Source organism: Danio rerio, chromosome 19, assembly GCF_052040795.2.
Source record: "Danio rerio strain M-AB ecotype USA chromosome 19, GRCz13ab, whole genome shotgun sequence".
NCBI lineage: Eukaryota > Metazoa > Chordata > Actinopteri > Cypriniformes > Danionidae > Danio > Danio rerio.
In genome coordinates, this window is record NC_141039.2 from 42,360,082 (window position 1) to 42,377,500 (window position 17,419).

A 17,419-nucleotide genomic window follows, 5' to 3' on the forward strand; every position below is an offset into this window, starting at 1 on the left:
CTCCGTGCTCACATGGGTTTTCTCTGGGTTTCTCTAACTCTCTAAAAACTTGAACCTAAGTAAATTGAACACCAAATTGGCATCATAGTCAAGCTCTTAGCAAGCCGTATATCTCTCCTTAGCCATCCCTATATCCGTCATTAACCAGAAATAAGGCTGGGAAGTTCATGGAGATCTACCTGAGCTCAAACTCCTCTCTTGCCCAGCTCGAGGATCTGATAAGCTCAGGGCTCTCTCCTGGGACGGCATGCCAAACAAGCTTATTGCCAATCATCAACTAAGTGTGAACTCTTGAAGTATTATTAACGTTCATTCAGTTTAGCAGTTAATGGTTTGTTTTTGTTCATAGTTTGTATTTGGCAAAATGGTTTACACTAATTGGTTGCTCTTTTTCCTGACCTTTCAGAGGAAAATGTACGCTTTCTGCGGTACGGCTTGTGTTGAGGAGTTCAAGCAGATCAACAACGTCATGGCTCGCTGCGAATACTGCAAGATTGACAAAATTATCAAGGAGGTGAAAAGGATCAACAAAATTGACCGATCTTTCTGCAGTGAGGGTAAGTGTTAAGAGCAAAATGAAAATGTTTGTGTTGTATGATGTATGCTGCATGTAATATGTATGTTTTTCTTTTTTGTTCTACTCAATATGAGCTGAAGGCTGTTGGGAAAATGCTGTATTATTTGTTGTTTATTCTTTAAAGTATTTAGCTGAGTAATACATTCTGCTCTCATTGAAAACAACGAGATTAACTGATTTTATCAAAAAAACAAATCACTTTGTTAAATGTATGTGCTATTATTATTATTATTAATATTACACTGTCAATAATTAGTAATAATTAAGACATTTCCGTCGATGGTTTTGAATCGGTCTAAAAGAGGACACTTGTTTATTTGTTTGAAGAAAAGTTTAAGTGGCCAAACAAAATCTCCAAGAAACATTTTGAGAACTACATAATTTTAGGTCTAAATTTTGTTTTAAATTCTGTCTAAATTTCAGATTTAAAATGTAGCATTCTGCATAGGCTAAGCAGATGACCCAAGACATTAGGGCTGCGTGATTCTGGCTAAAATGAGAATCACAATTTTCTTTGCCTAAAATCAAGATCACGGTTTTCTGCTGATTTTATAGATGGAAATTATTATTTCTATTATTATTATTACTATTATACAGTAAAATTATGACATCAGAATATAGCTATTCATAATTCTGAAGTTGAATTATTATGCCTGAGACATCCAGTCTGTCATTGACAACATTATTAGACCATTTATTCACTAGTAAAACAAGACATTTGTCTTTATCAGATTTCTGCTTGCATTATATTCAGCATAATATAGGCTAGAGTAGTTATACTGACACTTCTATACGTTTATTCTCCTGTCTGCTTGTTAAGTGTGACGTCACGCGAAGCGGCTTCCGGGTCCAAGCGCTCTATTCAACTGAATGGGGAGACTCATGAAATGGTAATAATAAACGTTTACAAAGCGATTTAATACTTTCGAAAATGAAGTATATATGTGAAGTATATATATGCAGTATATATGTCCATGCCTAATATCTGATGGCCAGAAAGTGATTATTTTTTTATAAATTGTTAAAGTTTTAAAGGCCAGAGATTGTTATGTACACTATGATTTTATATAAAATTAACTTTAATGTGTGATAGAAATAAAACGTGATCATAAACTAATGCTTTCTCCACTCAAACGAATGGCGACTTGGACCCGGAAACAGTATTACATACGTCATCACTTAACAATTGGGTACAACACTCTGTGTTTGCTATGAAAGAAAATCATATCAAATGCTTGTTGTAATCATAACTCTAAAATGTGATCTGATCATTTAAAAGATGTGTGCACTTTCCGTTTCACTTTTATGGCTCTTTATGGTCTTTAACAACTAAATCATTTTGACTAAGGTCTGGCTTTAAAAACTGAAAGAGTACTGCTGATGATACTAACTAACTTTGCCTCTGAATTGGTCACACACCTGCCAAATCTGTAGATCAACAATCAACACCAACTGGGTGTCCTTTTTAAAAGAGGGCGAGTGGCAAATCCGTATTTCAGCATTTCTCGATGTGAAAAGCTCTTGGTTAAAAAAATGTTCCTTACAATCGTATTTTTGCTCTGTGTTAGCAGTGCACTGAATCCACACAAACCAAAACCTTCACTGCAGCACATTTATCAACACAACACTGACAGCCCATGTCTCCGAACAATTGTTCCTCTTCCACTTGTTTTAATTACGGTTGGCAACACAACATAACATCTCTCTGCCATCTGAACACTGTAACAGGGAAAAGGAGTCTTCGGAGCTATATCATGCATATTAATGAAGTTACACCTCATACACAATAGAGGTCGCTGATTGGTTCGAACCAAGTCTTTCTCATGAATTAAAGCTGAAAGCTCAAAGACGTCACATTGTACTCCCCAGTACAGACTCATTGCTGTGACGTAGCTTCAAAATTTCCTTTCAAGCCAGAAGAGCGAATTTGCTCAATTTTCCAACCAATTTTCACCTTTTTGTGAAATGTATCTGTCCTAGAAGTGTTTTTAGCAATGTGGGCCACTTATATGACTGTCAACATCTCAAAAAATGTGCCAAAATATCCCTTTAAAGGACGGCTACATTACAAATTGCAAATAATGTTTTTTTTTTCCTATCTTTTTTTTAATTATTTTCCAAATCTTTATGGGGAAAATGAATGAGGGAAAATTCCCTGAACAAAAGTTGAGAGGCACTAATGCAGATTGATCCCTGTACAGGATGCAGGTTACTCTATAAGCATGACCTGGTGAAGCGCTGGGGGAAGAAACACTGTCGCAATTGTTTGTACTGCAGCGGCTCGGCTCAAACCGTAGTCAGCGCAATCATTAATAATGTTGAGGAGGAGTTCTGTGGGACCATGTGCTTATCGCTTCATACCTCATTATTGCGGAAGGTAATGTGTCTATTTTTATTAATGTCAACCAAATTGTATGATGCTTCTCTTTCTGCAACAATAATCACAATAACGGTGAGCTTATTCCTGACAGGAGATCAAGTGCTCCATGTGCAGACAGGCCAAGAAGATGACGGAAACGGTGAAGTGGGTGGGAGAGATTAAGCATTTCTGCAGCTTGCAGTGCTTGATGTTTTTCTGCAGTCTGCAGGGCACCACTGGGACTGTCAAACCTCAAATCAAACCTCAGCCCACTCAAGGTATGTCTTATTAAGGATGCACAGATATGGAGGCTTTTTTTGGCTGATATCAATAACTATTTAGTTAGTTAGTCTTTATTCATTTCCCGAAGGCAATTTAGTTGCAGCATACAAATGTGTCACACAAAAACACATTGTATAATACAAATCTACCCTAAATTTAAAAACTTTACAGCTGAGGGGATAAATAAAGAAAGTTTGAACCAATCTATTTCATTAATAGGAGATCTGTATCGAATACCAGTAAGGAGAAGATAAAACTTGTGGTGCATAGAATGACAATCATCTGACAGAATACTCTGAGCTTTTCCCAAAACTTGCCTATGGTATAACTGAGCCATTGTCATCTGTTTTCTTTGTTATTTTTCCTCCTAGGTTCACGGTTTAGATTTAGAGGATGATAGCCAATATATTAGCAGTAGGGTTGTAACAATATACCGGTATGACGGTCTACCACGATTTGAAAGTGCACGATTATCATACCATGAACAATTGCATATCAACGGTTTTAACCCTTAAAGACCGAGACAGCCGCCCGCGGCTAAAAATAAGTATTGCTCTTAATTGTTTAATAACTTTTGATCCGCTTATCCGATTCATACAATTCAAAGATTGGCATAAAGAAGAGAATCTCAGCTTTCCAGTGCTGCATCACATAACATTGCATCACATAACATGCAGACTTTCAGAGGCTCCGGAATCAGTGCGGTTACGTCATCAACATTTGACAACGCTGATTTGACAAAGAAACGCTCGTCACTGTGTCTCCGGACAAACCAGACATGATACATTGATGCATTGTCCCTCCTCCATGCCCAGATTGGTTCAAACTCGCTATATCACAACCAATAAGCATAGGTTTTGCTTTTGTTTGTGGACCAACAATGAGCTTTTTGAACAACACGGAATGAGAGATAGGCATACATTTATGCGCAGCTAAATAAAACGCAAAAAAAAAGTTTTGCATGAAATAATTCTCATACTAAGTACTTTTGCATGCACAGCAGCACAGAAACAAGACAAAACAGTGACACAGCAAAGACGAACTGCTGCTCTTGCTGTTTTCAAAAGACGCAAATGAAGGTGCAGCTGTTTGTCTGCATTGCAGACAACCATATCCAAATCCATATCCACAGACAACCATATCCATGCTGGCACATAAAACCTAAGGATGTTCCATATTGAATCTAGTTTCGTTATGTAACTATTTATAGTATAGTAAATATTTATATCTATTTTTTTTACTGAGGATTTGCACCATGTTTATTTGGACTTTATTTGGACTTTGACACATTATTTATTATTTTCTTATTTTTTATTTGTTCATTGTAAGTGGTGTTGTTTATAGTAACTGAAAATATATTATTTGGAAAAAGTCAAATTTGCTTCACTGTTCTATTATTTTGTAACATTTGTAACATACCGTATACCGCGAAACCGTCAAACCGTGGTATTGTTTTAGACGACTATCATACCGTGAAAAATTCATACCGTTACAACCCTAATTAGCAGATAATTATACATTTTTCAAACTTTTGGTAACACATTTAGAATGATGGTCTATTAGTTAGTGTATTTACTAACATTAACCAAGTGTAAATAATCTAGTAAAACACTAATTAATCATAGTTCAACATTTACTAATGCATTATTAAAATCCCAAGCTGTGCTTATTGACGTTAATGCACCATCAGTTACCATAAACTAACGTCACAACTTAAATAACGATAATACCGTAATACATGTATTACTAATTGTTTGTTCATGTTAGTAATTGCATTAACTAATTGACCATTATTTTAAAGTATTACTAACATTTTACTCATGATTGCAAAACCAAACACATACAATGAACAAATGATTTTATTTAAAAACTCTGATCTATAACAATTCAGTATTTATTTGTATTATTATTATTATTATAGCAAGCTTTCTTTAATATAAGTAAAATCTACTGCCTGACACAAAAAATAAAGATGTCTAAATAGTGGTTTCTCGATATAATGTAATTCACCTTTCACAGCCTCACAGTTTTGCAGATTTTTTGTGTGCAATTTGGCATGCTTTTTTTTTTAAACAGCACATTGTATTCTGCGTCCTGATTATTGCATTGTATTCTGTGTCCTGATTGGCTGTTGGCCACTGTCAATCAATCTCCTCTGTGTCTCCTGTACTGTACATAATGCATTCAGCTTGCCAAATTAACTTAAATCTACCAGTGTTTCATCAAGGATGCAAAAAGGTCTGTAAATGTCCTCAGCAAGACCATCGTAAAGGGGCCGCACACTGGATGTGCCGCGCCACTAGTTGCCACGCAGTGCCATGCATTTCAGAATTGTAAACATAGGTTTAGATCGGGGTGTACACACCAGCGCCGCAAATAACCGGCTGTGCCCAGCTATAACTCAAGACACTGTCCATATTTCTGCTGGGCTACAGAGTGCTATCTGAATAATTTCATTTTAAGCAACATGTAAATGTGCTTGTCCGGTGTGTGTTACTTTAAACTGTCATGTACGCAATACATCAACTCCCTTAAGGACAGAGTCTGCTTTAGCTTTGTAGATCAGTGACTGCAGGAAAAAGAACATTATTCTGGATGCCAACATTATCCTCATGAACGCTAAAAAGCTTTATGAATCTTTTGTTGACAGCGATGAATGTTTGCGTCTGACAACAGGTTTTGATCTTTGGTTTCATTTTGTAATACTGGACTTATTTTTCTAAAAAGGTTTGAACTTTGAGTGTTTAAACAAGAGAGAAAAGTGTGAAAATGTTAATGCCTGTCTGAGAAAAGTGTATAAAGTGTGTAGTGAGGGGTTTTACAGCCTTAAAACATCTATAATAATTGTTAAAAAATAAAGCTAAAACTTTGCCGATTTCACCTATTAGGGGTTATTTTTAGAACATAACTCCCATTATAAACTAGTAACCACTGTACTGCATTAATAAAGCAACCAAGTCACTAAACATTAACCAAAACACCAATAAAGTAATAAAAAAATGGCTGGCAAAAAGCATGCGAAGTGGTCAAACCAGAGAAAAAAATACATAATTTATTGGCCTAATTTTTTAATTAACCAATAATGATAACATTTAAAAATAGCATTTATCTGCAGATAACTATATGGCCGCTGATATATCATGCATCCTTACTTCTCTTGGATATCTGAGTGTACTTGTTTCTCTCTTTTCAGCTTGTCTTAAATTTTGATGGTTGTTTTCCTCAGGGACAAGCCCAGCACCTTCTCCAGCCCCTCAAAGTACAGTTAATCTGGTGTCACCGACCACTAAAGAGACCACGCCAGTCATTGCCAATGTTATCTCGCTTGTAAATGCATCCAATGGACAGCCGACGGTTTTGGGAAACAGTGTTTTGCAAGGTGAATCTTCAATCTAACATCTATAATCCCTGTACCCTGATTTAGGGGGTTTCATAGTACACAAAAATTACAGTTTATGCACCACAATTCTGGTTTAGTTGAGTACACATTAAATGGTTTAATAAGCAGTGGTTTACTGAATAAATAGTTGAGGTTTATTATGAATAATTCAAGTACATTTTGATATAAATAAATTTTTTAAAGATATCTAATTTAGAAGAAATACAAATGTTATAAAAAAGCTTTAAGTTTTAGTATTAGTAAGAAGTATTAGTTGTGAAATATTCATATAGGCCGAATATTACTGAATATTTCTGTAGTATTTATGGTATAGCTTAGAGCCCATATAATTACATTAAGTTTCTGTGGGGGTTTTTGTGATCAACTCTCAAATGAAATAAATATTCAAATAAAAGTTACAAGAGCCTGTTTTTACAATAATGTCTCAATATAATAATTCTGATTTGTTGTTGGAATAGAATAATTTACACAGGCGATTTTTTTTTTTTCATGGCAGGTTTATTTTAATGATTAAGATGTCACTAACAGGCTAAATTAAATATATTTGACATGTTTTTTCAGATTATCCTAATAAAATGGAAGAATTAAAGGTTTATTTTTTCTTATCTAAAGTAGCAAAGCAATGCTTCAAATGTTAGATTTTAAGGACAAAAATATATTAATTTAAAGGGCACCTTAATTGTCCCATTTACCAGATGTAAGATAAGGCTTTGGTGTCTCCAAAATTGTCTGTAAAGTCTCAGCTCTAAATATCCATCAGGTTAATTATTATATAATCTAGAATCTGCCCATTTTGGTGTCTGAGTATAGAGTTGCTGTTTTTGTAGCCTGTGGCTTTAAATCCAAAGGAGCCGATTCTCCCCGCCCACCGTTCCACATGTGTGTCTGCTTCTCCTGCGTTACGTCAGATAAACAGCTGTCAGTGATAGAGACAGGCACAGATTAAGCTGAAATAAGGTCATTAGTCAAAAATACTCAGTAAGTGTATTTCATGTATTTTTGGTGGAGTTTATTCAAGCCTTTCTGAAATGATGAGTCACACACGTCGTTTGCAATAGACACATACACAAATATATTAGCATTTACTGACACTATACGGCTGTGGTTATTATAGCGGTTAAGGATTAGATTGACATGTTAGTAAGAGTAAAATCGCTGCTTTAAAAACTTTTTAAACTTGTTAAATTAATTACTGAGGTGCATCTGATAACTAAGAGTTGGAACGGATATTTTAATCTCAGTTTCTTTGCAAAAAAATGTTCTGTAGTTGTGTTTATACATGATATTATATAAACATGGTGCCTGACAATCAATTCAATCAATATATTAAACTTGCTATTGGTAATATTGTAATTTATTCGATAATATTTAAAAATGACTAGAAAACGTTGCTTTAAATCATATTAACTAATGCAGTATAATTGTTAACATTTTGTAGTGAACTTATTACAGAAAACATTAATAATCCCATTTATAACACAATTTCAGTGCTGAATACACTAGTCAAGCTTTCTTTGATTTGCTCACAGATGTCTTGTGCATCTGCCAGGTGACACTATTTAGTTTAAAAGTCTGATGGTGGGTCAAATGAAAGGTTACCATGGGCCAATTTTAGCCCGGGGGCCCTATTATGGGCATCTCTACCTACACGCATTTCTGTCAAAACAGCTTACAAAAGTTGATTTGCATCATAGGTGCCTTTTTAAAAAGTTTGAAATTAAGTTCCTTACATCCAGTGGCTAAAACAACACTGCATTTGTTTAAAAATACTTACAATTTTCAGTCCAAATACATGTTTAACTGCACTACTAACCTACATGTTTATTTGAATTGAATGTAAATGTTATGTAATGTCAGTAGTTTTCCCTTTTCTGTGGTTAATTCTGTGGATTTCTTTTTGTTTCCTCAGCTTCTCTTCCAGCTGCTGCTACAAAAAGTTCAGGAAATGTGAGTTTTTCCGCAAATCATCTGAACAGCTAATGATCCTTTTAAAGTGTTCATGTAAATCAATGATTCATTCCAGCATTTCAATTATTCTCACATTTGTCCCCAGACGGCCAGCACACAGACAGACAGTGTGAAGCCTTCTGCTCCTCCACCTCGAATCCTGAAAAACAAAGCCTTACTGTGTAAACCCTTAAGCCAGAACAAGGGCACTTCCTGCAAACCCAATGTCTGTGACATGGATTCACAAACAGGTACTTGGAAGTACATGTTTCTAGTGAGCATTGCATATATTGACACTCGGATGACATGGAAAAATAATAAATTGTATGAAACACAACCTGGACTTTCTAACAGATTTCTAATACATTTCATATTGGACAAACAAGGCTAACTCATGTTTTTTTGCTTAAAGGGTGAAGATTACACTCATTGTTTGTTCTGCAAAATTAATATCACTGTAAAACACGTTCTGTTGGATGGTTCTGCTTTTAATAACTGCAGAAGGCTTTTTCATGGAATAAACTTACTCGAGACATTCAGCATAGTGTCAGCAGGAACAATTTTACAATTTTTATAATATTCATTTTCCTTAAGCTTAGTCCCTTATTTATCAGGGGTCGCCACAGCAGAATGAACTACCAACTATACCAGCATATGTTTTACACAGCGGTTGCGTCCTTCCAGCCGCAACCCAGTACTGGCACAGTGCTAACCACTGAGCTGCTGTGCCTCCAATTTTATTATATATTATATATTGCTGTAAATGTACAGTTGAAGTCAGAATTATTAGCCCTGCTGAATTATTAGCCCCCCTGTTTAACTTTTTTCTTTTTATTATTAAAAACTGCTTTTGATTCTAGCCGAAATGAAACGAATAAGACTTCTTCCAGAAGAAAAAAGATTGTCAGACAAACTGTATAAAAATTCCTCGCTCTGTTCAACATCATTAGTAATGAAATGTTTTTGTCATAAAAATAGTATATTATATGACAGATGTGTGTTTTTTTTGTTTTGTTTTTTTGTTTTTTAGAAGGACCTGCTGTTATAGTGCTTCCTGTACCGGTGCCCATTTATGTTCCTGTTCCTATGAGTCTCTACACTCAGTACACGCCAAAATCTGTAGGCTTGCCACTGCCGGTGAGCATCTCAACCTCTTCTCAACCTTCTCTTTTCAGATCTTCTTATCTGTAATGAAATGCAAGTTAACACATTTGTGAAACAGTCAATCTAACACAAAACTATCCAAATTCACGTGATTTGTTATCCTGGACCACAAAAAGTTTTAAATGTCCATTTGTTTTTTTTTTATAATTGAGACGTATACATCAGTACGGGAGTTAGCTACTGGATGGGAGGGAAAAAAAACAAATGAAAAACAAAAACAAGTCCCGCCTCAGGACTGACAAAAAAAAAAAAAACAATCCAAAAAGGTCCACGCGACCAGACAGAAAAAGCAATGAGCGAGCGGGGAGAACTAATTGCATGCGCTGTAGGCATGACCTCACTCGCTCGCGAATTACAGATCATGATGTGCGTGCATGAGGCCCCTTTCCTCGTAGTGGATCTCTTCAGACTGAAGTTGTGAAGAGCTGTAGTTTCCTTGCGTGTAGGCCTGTAATCACAGATGTGCTTGATTAATTTTGGCATTGATTTGCCGTCATAAAACTGCGACATGTTCCCCAGCTTTGCAGACTTTAGCTGCGTTCAACATGAAGATCGGCTGCAGCCAGCATTCAACGAGATTAGCCGAGCGCAGGCAGGGGTGGAGTTGAAAACTGCTATGAACCAGCTTTGGGGGGGCCCAGCTTGCAAAAGGTTGAGAACCCCTGGATTTATTAATCATTCTTACTGTTCAATGAATGCAAACTGTCGTAGATTATTAAAAAAGCAAACCCTTCACTGCATGACAGCTGCACCTTTAGCAACCTCCTAATTTCTGCAGCACCGGGACTTTATGATTGTTTATGAGCGTCAAAAGTGGCTGATCTGTTCGGCGAAATATTTGACTGCGTGTCACTGCATCCCAAATGACTAAAAGCATGCTTCGGCCCGGTTCAAGGCAACTGTACATAGTGTGAGTACACCCTTAAGCTGCTTTAGCACAATGTACATTATAAAAGCGCTGTAGAAATGAAGTTCAATTGAGAATTGAATTGAATTTGGACAATTTTTAGCAGCTATTTGAAAAACTGTAATGTAACAGGTAAAAAATACGGATGAAAATTGCCTTTAAATTTGTCCAAATTAAGGTCTTGGCAGTGCATATCATCAGAAATTGAGCTTGGACATATTAATAGTAGTACGTTTTCAAAATATTATCTTCATGGAATATAAATTTTTCAAAATATTCCAATGATTTTTGGCATTAAAGGAAAGTTGATGATTTTGCGCATTGATGTGCATCAATGGATTTGCTCTTCAGTGTTTGCACTTTCAACAGTGAAACTTAAACCACAGTGAACTAAACTAAACTATCTGTTATGTTGTTTAAGGGTGCTTTCACACCTGTGAATCGATTCAGTTGTTCCGAAACAGAGATTACAAATGTTACATTGTTGCTCTTTGCTCTTGGAGCGGTTCGCTTTCACACTGCAAAGTTTCTAATCGGACCAAAAGTGCTAAAACTAGTCACGTGTGAGTAAACTCTCCTCACATTGTCAGAGTGTTTATTTTGCAGCGTCCCGCTCATCTGTCAGGAGAGGTGGTGATTTGGTGGTGATTGACAAGGTGCGCGCGACGTGTCTGAGGAGAGATGCGGTGGGGAGGGGTGAGAAGGGTGAGCGACGATGCCTATTTGAGGACCGGGAGGGAGACGTGAAATTACCGGGAGATCATCACTTGTTTGCGGGCATCCGGAGACTCGCAAAACTTCCCGCCCTACTTATAATTCTCTCTTCATATAGCCGTATGCCTATTACATATCCATAAAACACTGTGATATAACCGGGCTCGGATCGGATCGCTTTCTCACTGCAATCGAACCGCTCCAGGGTTCGTTTCAATCGAGCCGAGACCACCTCACTCAGGCCGTCTCGGAGCGATTACTTTGGCGCGGAACAGAGCGAAATTGCCCTGTTCACATATGCCAAACGAACCGCGCTAACTGGGCAAACCAGACAGGTTCTGAAACTAAAGTGTAGGTGTGAAAGCACCCTTAAACCACACTGAACTGAACTAAACTGAACTTCAACTTTAAAAACTGGACTGACACAGTTTTAATTCCCTAAAACTGTTATGTAAAGCTGCTTTGACATAATCTACATTGTAAAAGCTCTACAGAAATAAAGATGAATTTAATTTAATTGAATTTTAACCCATTCTATGTTTTCTTGTTTGTTTTTATTTTTTGGGCTATTACAAAAAAATACCCGTCCAACATAATACTTGCTTTATGGTCCAGGTCACATTTTATCTGCATATGTTTAGTGCATCATTATAATGGTTTTATTTAAAGTCTGCATGAACCAGAAGCTGCAACTGTTTTTTTTTTTTTTTTTCTCTCATATTGTGCCGCGAGCTGATTGGATGTAGTAAAGTAGGTGTTTCATCCAAAAAAGATTGGGAAATGGGTTTGGGGAGTTATTACAACCTAACAGACCCTTCCTCCTCAGCATTTCTGTCAAAAGTGACAGTTGGAGGGGGTGTGGTTAAGTATGTTAGCCACGCCTAATACCGCAGACAGACCTAATCTGATCATTTAACTAAAAACAAACAGGAGGTGAATTTGCAGATTTCAATTTTAGATTACACGGGCAAACTATTAAATTTTTTCTTAATGACATGCACGGATAAATTGTTCACCATAAATCTAGCAATGGGAACATAATCAATATGGTGAGTTTTTATTTCACGTGTACTTTAAAATCAAATGAGGATTTGAGTCGGCAAAAGCTGTGAAGTAAATCTGGTTTTAGGGTTAAGTATGTACATATACCATCATGTGTTTTCCTGTCTGTGTATGCAGGTTCCAGTGCCCTTGTTCTTCCCCACGACACTGGACAGTGCAGAGAGCATTGTACAGACCATTCAGGAAATCAAAGAGAAGATCCCTGATGATCCTCTGGAGGCCGACCTCATCATGATGGCGGAGATGGTGGCGGAGGATGCAGAGAAGGAGAAACGCATCAGCTCCACTGGTAAATGATCAACATTTAAAGGGCTTTTTTTTATATCTGCAACTATCTTATGATTGTTTTGAACAACTTCAAATGGAAACAGTTCGTTCCTCCATCATCATGACATGTGGATCAGAGAAATCTTTAGCTGCAAGAAACTTGGAAGTTAAGAGAATCTCTCAAATCTTTTTACAAACCCTAGTAACCCATTTTAGACTTTATTAAAGGCTTACCCGGTTCTGTTAATATCTGCTCTAATACATGGTCAACTACTGGAAATAGGGAAAATTGACTCTGGACGGCTCTATTAAACGGTTTCTTTTTACTCTTATTTACTAATGTTTTGTAGCATAGCTTAATGTTTTTATTTTGATTTGTTTTCTATTTCAGGGGATATATTTGTTTTGAATTCTTTTTATTTTGAGCAGATAGTGGCAAAATTGGGTGGCATGGTGGCTCAGTGGTTAGCACAATCGCCCTACAGCAAGAAGGTTGCTAGTTCAAGTTGGCCTTTCTGTGTGAAGTTTGCATGTTCTCCCCCGTGTTCGTGTTGGTTTCCTCAGTGTGCTCCGTTTTCCCCCACAGTTCAAAGACATGTGCTATAGGTGAATTGAATAGGGGTGTCACGATTTCGATTTTCAATCGAAATCGATTGAAATTTATGCTCAATTTCGATTATCGAATCAAAAAATAGAATCGTCGATGCTGCCACGCCCCCATGTCACATCAGCTTGGCTTGCCAAGCGGGAAAAAAAACAGGCTTGTTGAAGTGCTTGTTAAACTGCAGAAGCAGGAGACCAGCAGAACTTAAACCCTCTCCTCTTTCAATGAAGTCGCCGGTGTGTAAGCATTTTGGATTTCCAGTGAGTTATGTTGACAACGTTCGTGTTGTCGACAAAAAAACACAGTTTTGCAAGCTCTGCTATGCACGTATTACGTACGGTTCGTCCGATAGACAACACCGGCATCGCGATCCTCCGCTCGCCCCCGTTGCAAATCCGCTCGCAAAAAGTACACACTCAGGCCCTGTTTACACTGTCTTTGTTTTTAAATGGCATTTTAGAACGACAACGATTTGACATCCACAGTGGCGTGTAGCATGTCTGAGCAGCTCTCCTTCCTCACTACCGCTGAAAATGCACATCACGTGACCACACACACACAGCCATGCGCTCGAGACAGCAGGTCCAGGCAGTCAGAGGACTTCTTCAATCTTTCACTCACTTGTACTTTGTCATTATAGCGAACACCTCAGATACTGTTGGCTGGTTCCTGTTGGTTGTGCGTCTTTTTTACCGACGCTATTATAACGACACAGATCACTGCCTATTCACGAGTCCCGCAGAAAAGGTGATTGACAGGTGGTAATTATGTGTGTGTCTTGCCTTTATTCATTTACTGAATGATTTGTTTATGGGTAAAACTAAGACCATACAGGTCAGGTAGTTTAAACGGTAGGCTACAAATAATTAATTGGTCATTAATTAACTATTCATAATCGAAAATCGAATCGAATCGTGCCGTTAGAATCGAAAATGTAATCGAATCGAGGATTTGGAGGATCGTGAAACCCTTAGAATTGAATAAGCTAAATTGTCCTGAATAGTGTCTGAATGAGTGTGTATGGGTGTTTCTCAGTACCGAGTTGAGGCCGGAAGAGCATCCGCTGCATAAAACATATGCTGGAATTGTTGGCGGTTCATTCTGCTGTGGAGACCTCTGATAAATCAGAGACTAAGCCATAGGAAAATGAATAAATGAATGACTGGCAAAATAAGACAGTCTGTAATTTCTCTTATACTATCATGTATGGTCTTGTTGAAAACTATTGAACAACACCCATTCTTGTCATTGGACAGTTTTGATAAATGTTGGATCCACTTCAAATGTTATAGTTTGAAAGAATCTCTCTTTGCATGACAAGTTGACATTACAGTTGTATGTACTGTGTCTTAAGCATTGTATAAATTGAAATGAAGTACAAATATTCTAATGCAAACTTTTGTAAAATGTCAACTTTTCCTGTTGTTCCATGCATACATCCATTTAAATCAATTCATCTTTATTTCTATAGCGCTTTTACAATGATTGTGTCAAAGCAGCTTCACATAGAAGTTCTAGTAAACTGAAACTGTCAGTCCAGTTTTCAGAGTTGACTTTAGTTTAGTTCAGTTCAGTGTGATTTAATTTTCATTGCTGAAAGTCCAAACACTGAAGAGCAAATCAATCGATGCACCACCACAAGTCCCAAACCAAGCAAGCCAGTAGAGAGGAACAGACTTCAGTAATTGACCAAAGTGAAGGCAAAAACCTCAAGAGAAACCAGGCTCATTTCTTTTTTGTTCATAAGCATTTTTTATTATTATTTTTACTCAGATCAGCCTATACACATAATGGAGGACCTTGATCTGGAAGCCCTGTCCAGTAATCTGAGCTGGGAGGAAGACTCTGTGTCTTCTGCTCAGACATGGGATCAAGCTCCAGAGCCGGAGCGTTTTCTTCCTCCTCCGTCCAGATCTGCCACAGTTACTCCCGTCTCCAGCACAGCAGAGGAGCCACAGATGGACCTGGAGGCAGATTTCCCCATCGGTAAGAGCTTCTGCTGAAGTTAAGAGTTCACAAATACAGTCAAAGCTGTTAATTTAGGGTAATTAGGCAAGTCATTGTATAATGATGGCTGTTCTGTAGACAATCCCAAACAAATACTTAAGAGGGCTAGTAATATTGACCTTAAAATAGCTTTTAAAAACTGCTTTTATTTAAATAAAAAAGATAAATTTAATTACATTTTCTTATTTTTATTTATTTATTTTTTATTTTTGGGAAATATTTAAAAAGAAAAAAAAATTCACAGGAGGGCGAATAATTTTGACTTCAGCTGTATATTTGTTTGTTTTATATTTCAGAGAGCATTGAACTCTTCAGAGAACAAACGCCAAATAAGACAACAGGCAAACGGAAATCTCGCAAGAGAGCACGCGATGGCTTTCCTCAGAAGAAACGGGTGAGAACAACAGCTGATAAGTTATTTTTGACTTTCCATCAAAGCATTTAAACTCTTTAAAGAGATCGTTCACCCATAATTAAACATGTACTCACTATATTCCAGCTCAAGTGGTTCCAAAGCTTTGAGTTTCTTCTGTTGAACGCAAAAGAAGATATTTTGAAAAATGTTGGAAAGCTGTAACCATTGGTATCCTTAGAAGGAAAACAAGTACTATGGAAGCCATAATTTGCATCCCAAATGGCACAATATACACTATGCACTTATACACTATGTACTTCTGTATGTAGTGTCGTCCCAAATGGAACCCTGTTTTTCTAAGCAGAAATTCAAACCATTTCCCAGATGACGTTTGACGGTTGCCAAATTAGTGAAATCACCAAACTACCGGATAATACCTGCCGTGAGTATAATCGCATTCTCCACCAGGAGTCACTATAATCACTCTCGTTGGAGAATTTACTTTCACAATCCAAAATAAATAAAGTAATCCAACATCAGTTTATTCAATTCAATTCAGCTTCATTTGTATTGCGCTTTTACAATGTAGATTGTGTCAAAGCAGCTTCACATAAATGGTCATAGTAACTGGAACAGTGTAGTTCAGTTTTTAGTGTTTAAGTTCAGTTCAGTTTAGCTCAGTTCAGTGTGATTTAAAATCATTACTGAGAGTTCAAACACTGAAGAGCAAATTCATCGATGCGTAGCTCTACCAGTCCTGAACCATGCGAGGCAGTGACGACAGCGGAGAGGGAAAAAAAACTTCACCTGATAGGAGTGAAGAAAAAAAACCTTGAGAGAACCAGACTCAGTTGGGCACGATCATTTTAATTTCTCCGCTGGCCAAAAGTCTTGTACAGAGCTTCAGTCAACGTGGATGGCCTCAGCAAAGACTCGTCTGTCCCTGGAGCGTCGCTGGAATCAGATTCATGTTCTCCAGTCCCCATGACCATCAGCGCAGCAGCAGCTCAGGATATGGCCTGGTCCCGGATATGGAAACCTTGGGATCATCACGTCGCCGGTCTTGGATCCAATCAGTGACTCCGCATAATCTGAGGACCTCGGGATGAGTATCCCCAGGTGAAAATAGAGAATAAAGAAAATAATTAGCGTAGCTGCTGTTTATAGTGTATATAAGCAAGATGCAGAAGCCTGTGTGGAACCCGCTAAGTGATGCATTGAGTGTATGCTTTACTAAACAGATAGGTCTTTAATCTAGTTTTGAACTGGGAGAGTGTGTCTGAGCCTCGGACGTTATCAGGAAGGCTATTCCAGAGTGTAGGAGCCATAAAAGAGAAGGCTCGACCTCCTTTACTCTATTTTGCTATTCTAGGTACTACCAGAAGCCCTGAATTTTGAGATCTTAAAGAGCGAGTTTACCAAAAGCTTTGCCCCTACTGCTAAAGCAGTGGCCGTTGAGTGCTTGAAGTGTCTGTCCATCATTACACACTTCTGTTTAAAGGTTGAATAAGTGCATCATCCGGGTAATTAAAGTGCACTTATTATTATTATTATTATTATTATTATTAGAGTTTTCAGTGTGAACGCACAACTTACACTATTTATACAAAAAAATGGCATAGAATAGTGCATAAGCATGCAATTTGGGACACACCTAATGGTTCCAGGTTTCCAACATTTATCAAAATAACTTCTTTTGTTCAACAGAAGAAATAACCAAGTAAATAGTGACAGAATCATGAATAACTTCAGCAATGGAAGATATCAAACAACA

General features: G+C 37.3%; 1 protein-coding gene across 4 annotated transcripts in view; it reads left to right on the forward strand.

Moving 5' to 3' along the window:
* The window catches only part of zmym4.1 (zinc finger MYM-type containing 4, tandem duplicate 1), a 54,250-nt gene that overhangs the window by 26,641 nt on the left and 10,190 nt on the right, over positions 1-17,419 (forward strand). For 3 of the 4 annotated variants that reach the window (XM_087293997.2, XM_087293999.2, NM_001044312.2), the window contains 10 exon segments: positions 407-557; positions 2,779-2,954; positions 3,049-3,214; positions 6,445-6,597; positions 8,528-8,565; positions 8,672-8,816; positions 9,596-9,702; positions 12,530-12,701; positions 15,057-15,269; positions 15,587-15,684. In XM_087293997.2, the coding sequence (XP_087150123.2) occupies positions 407-557; positions 2,779-2,954; positions 3,049-3,214; positions 6,445-6,597; positions 8,528-8,565; positions 8,672-8,816; positions 9,596-9,702; positions 12,530-12,701; positions 15,057-15,269; positions 15,587-15,684 (1,419 nt within the window). 4 annotated transcript variants of the gene reach the window in all.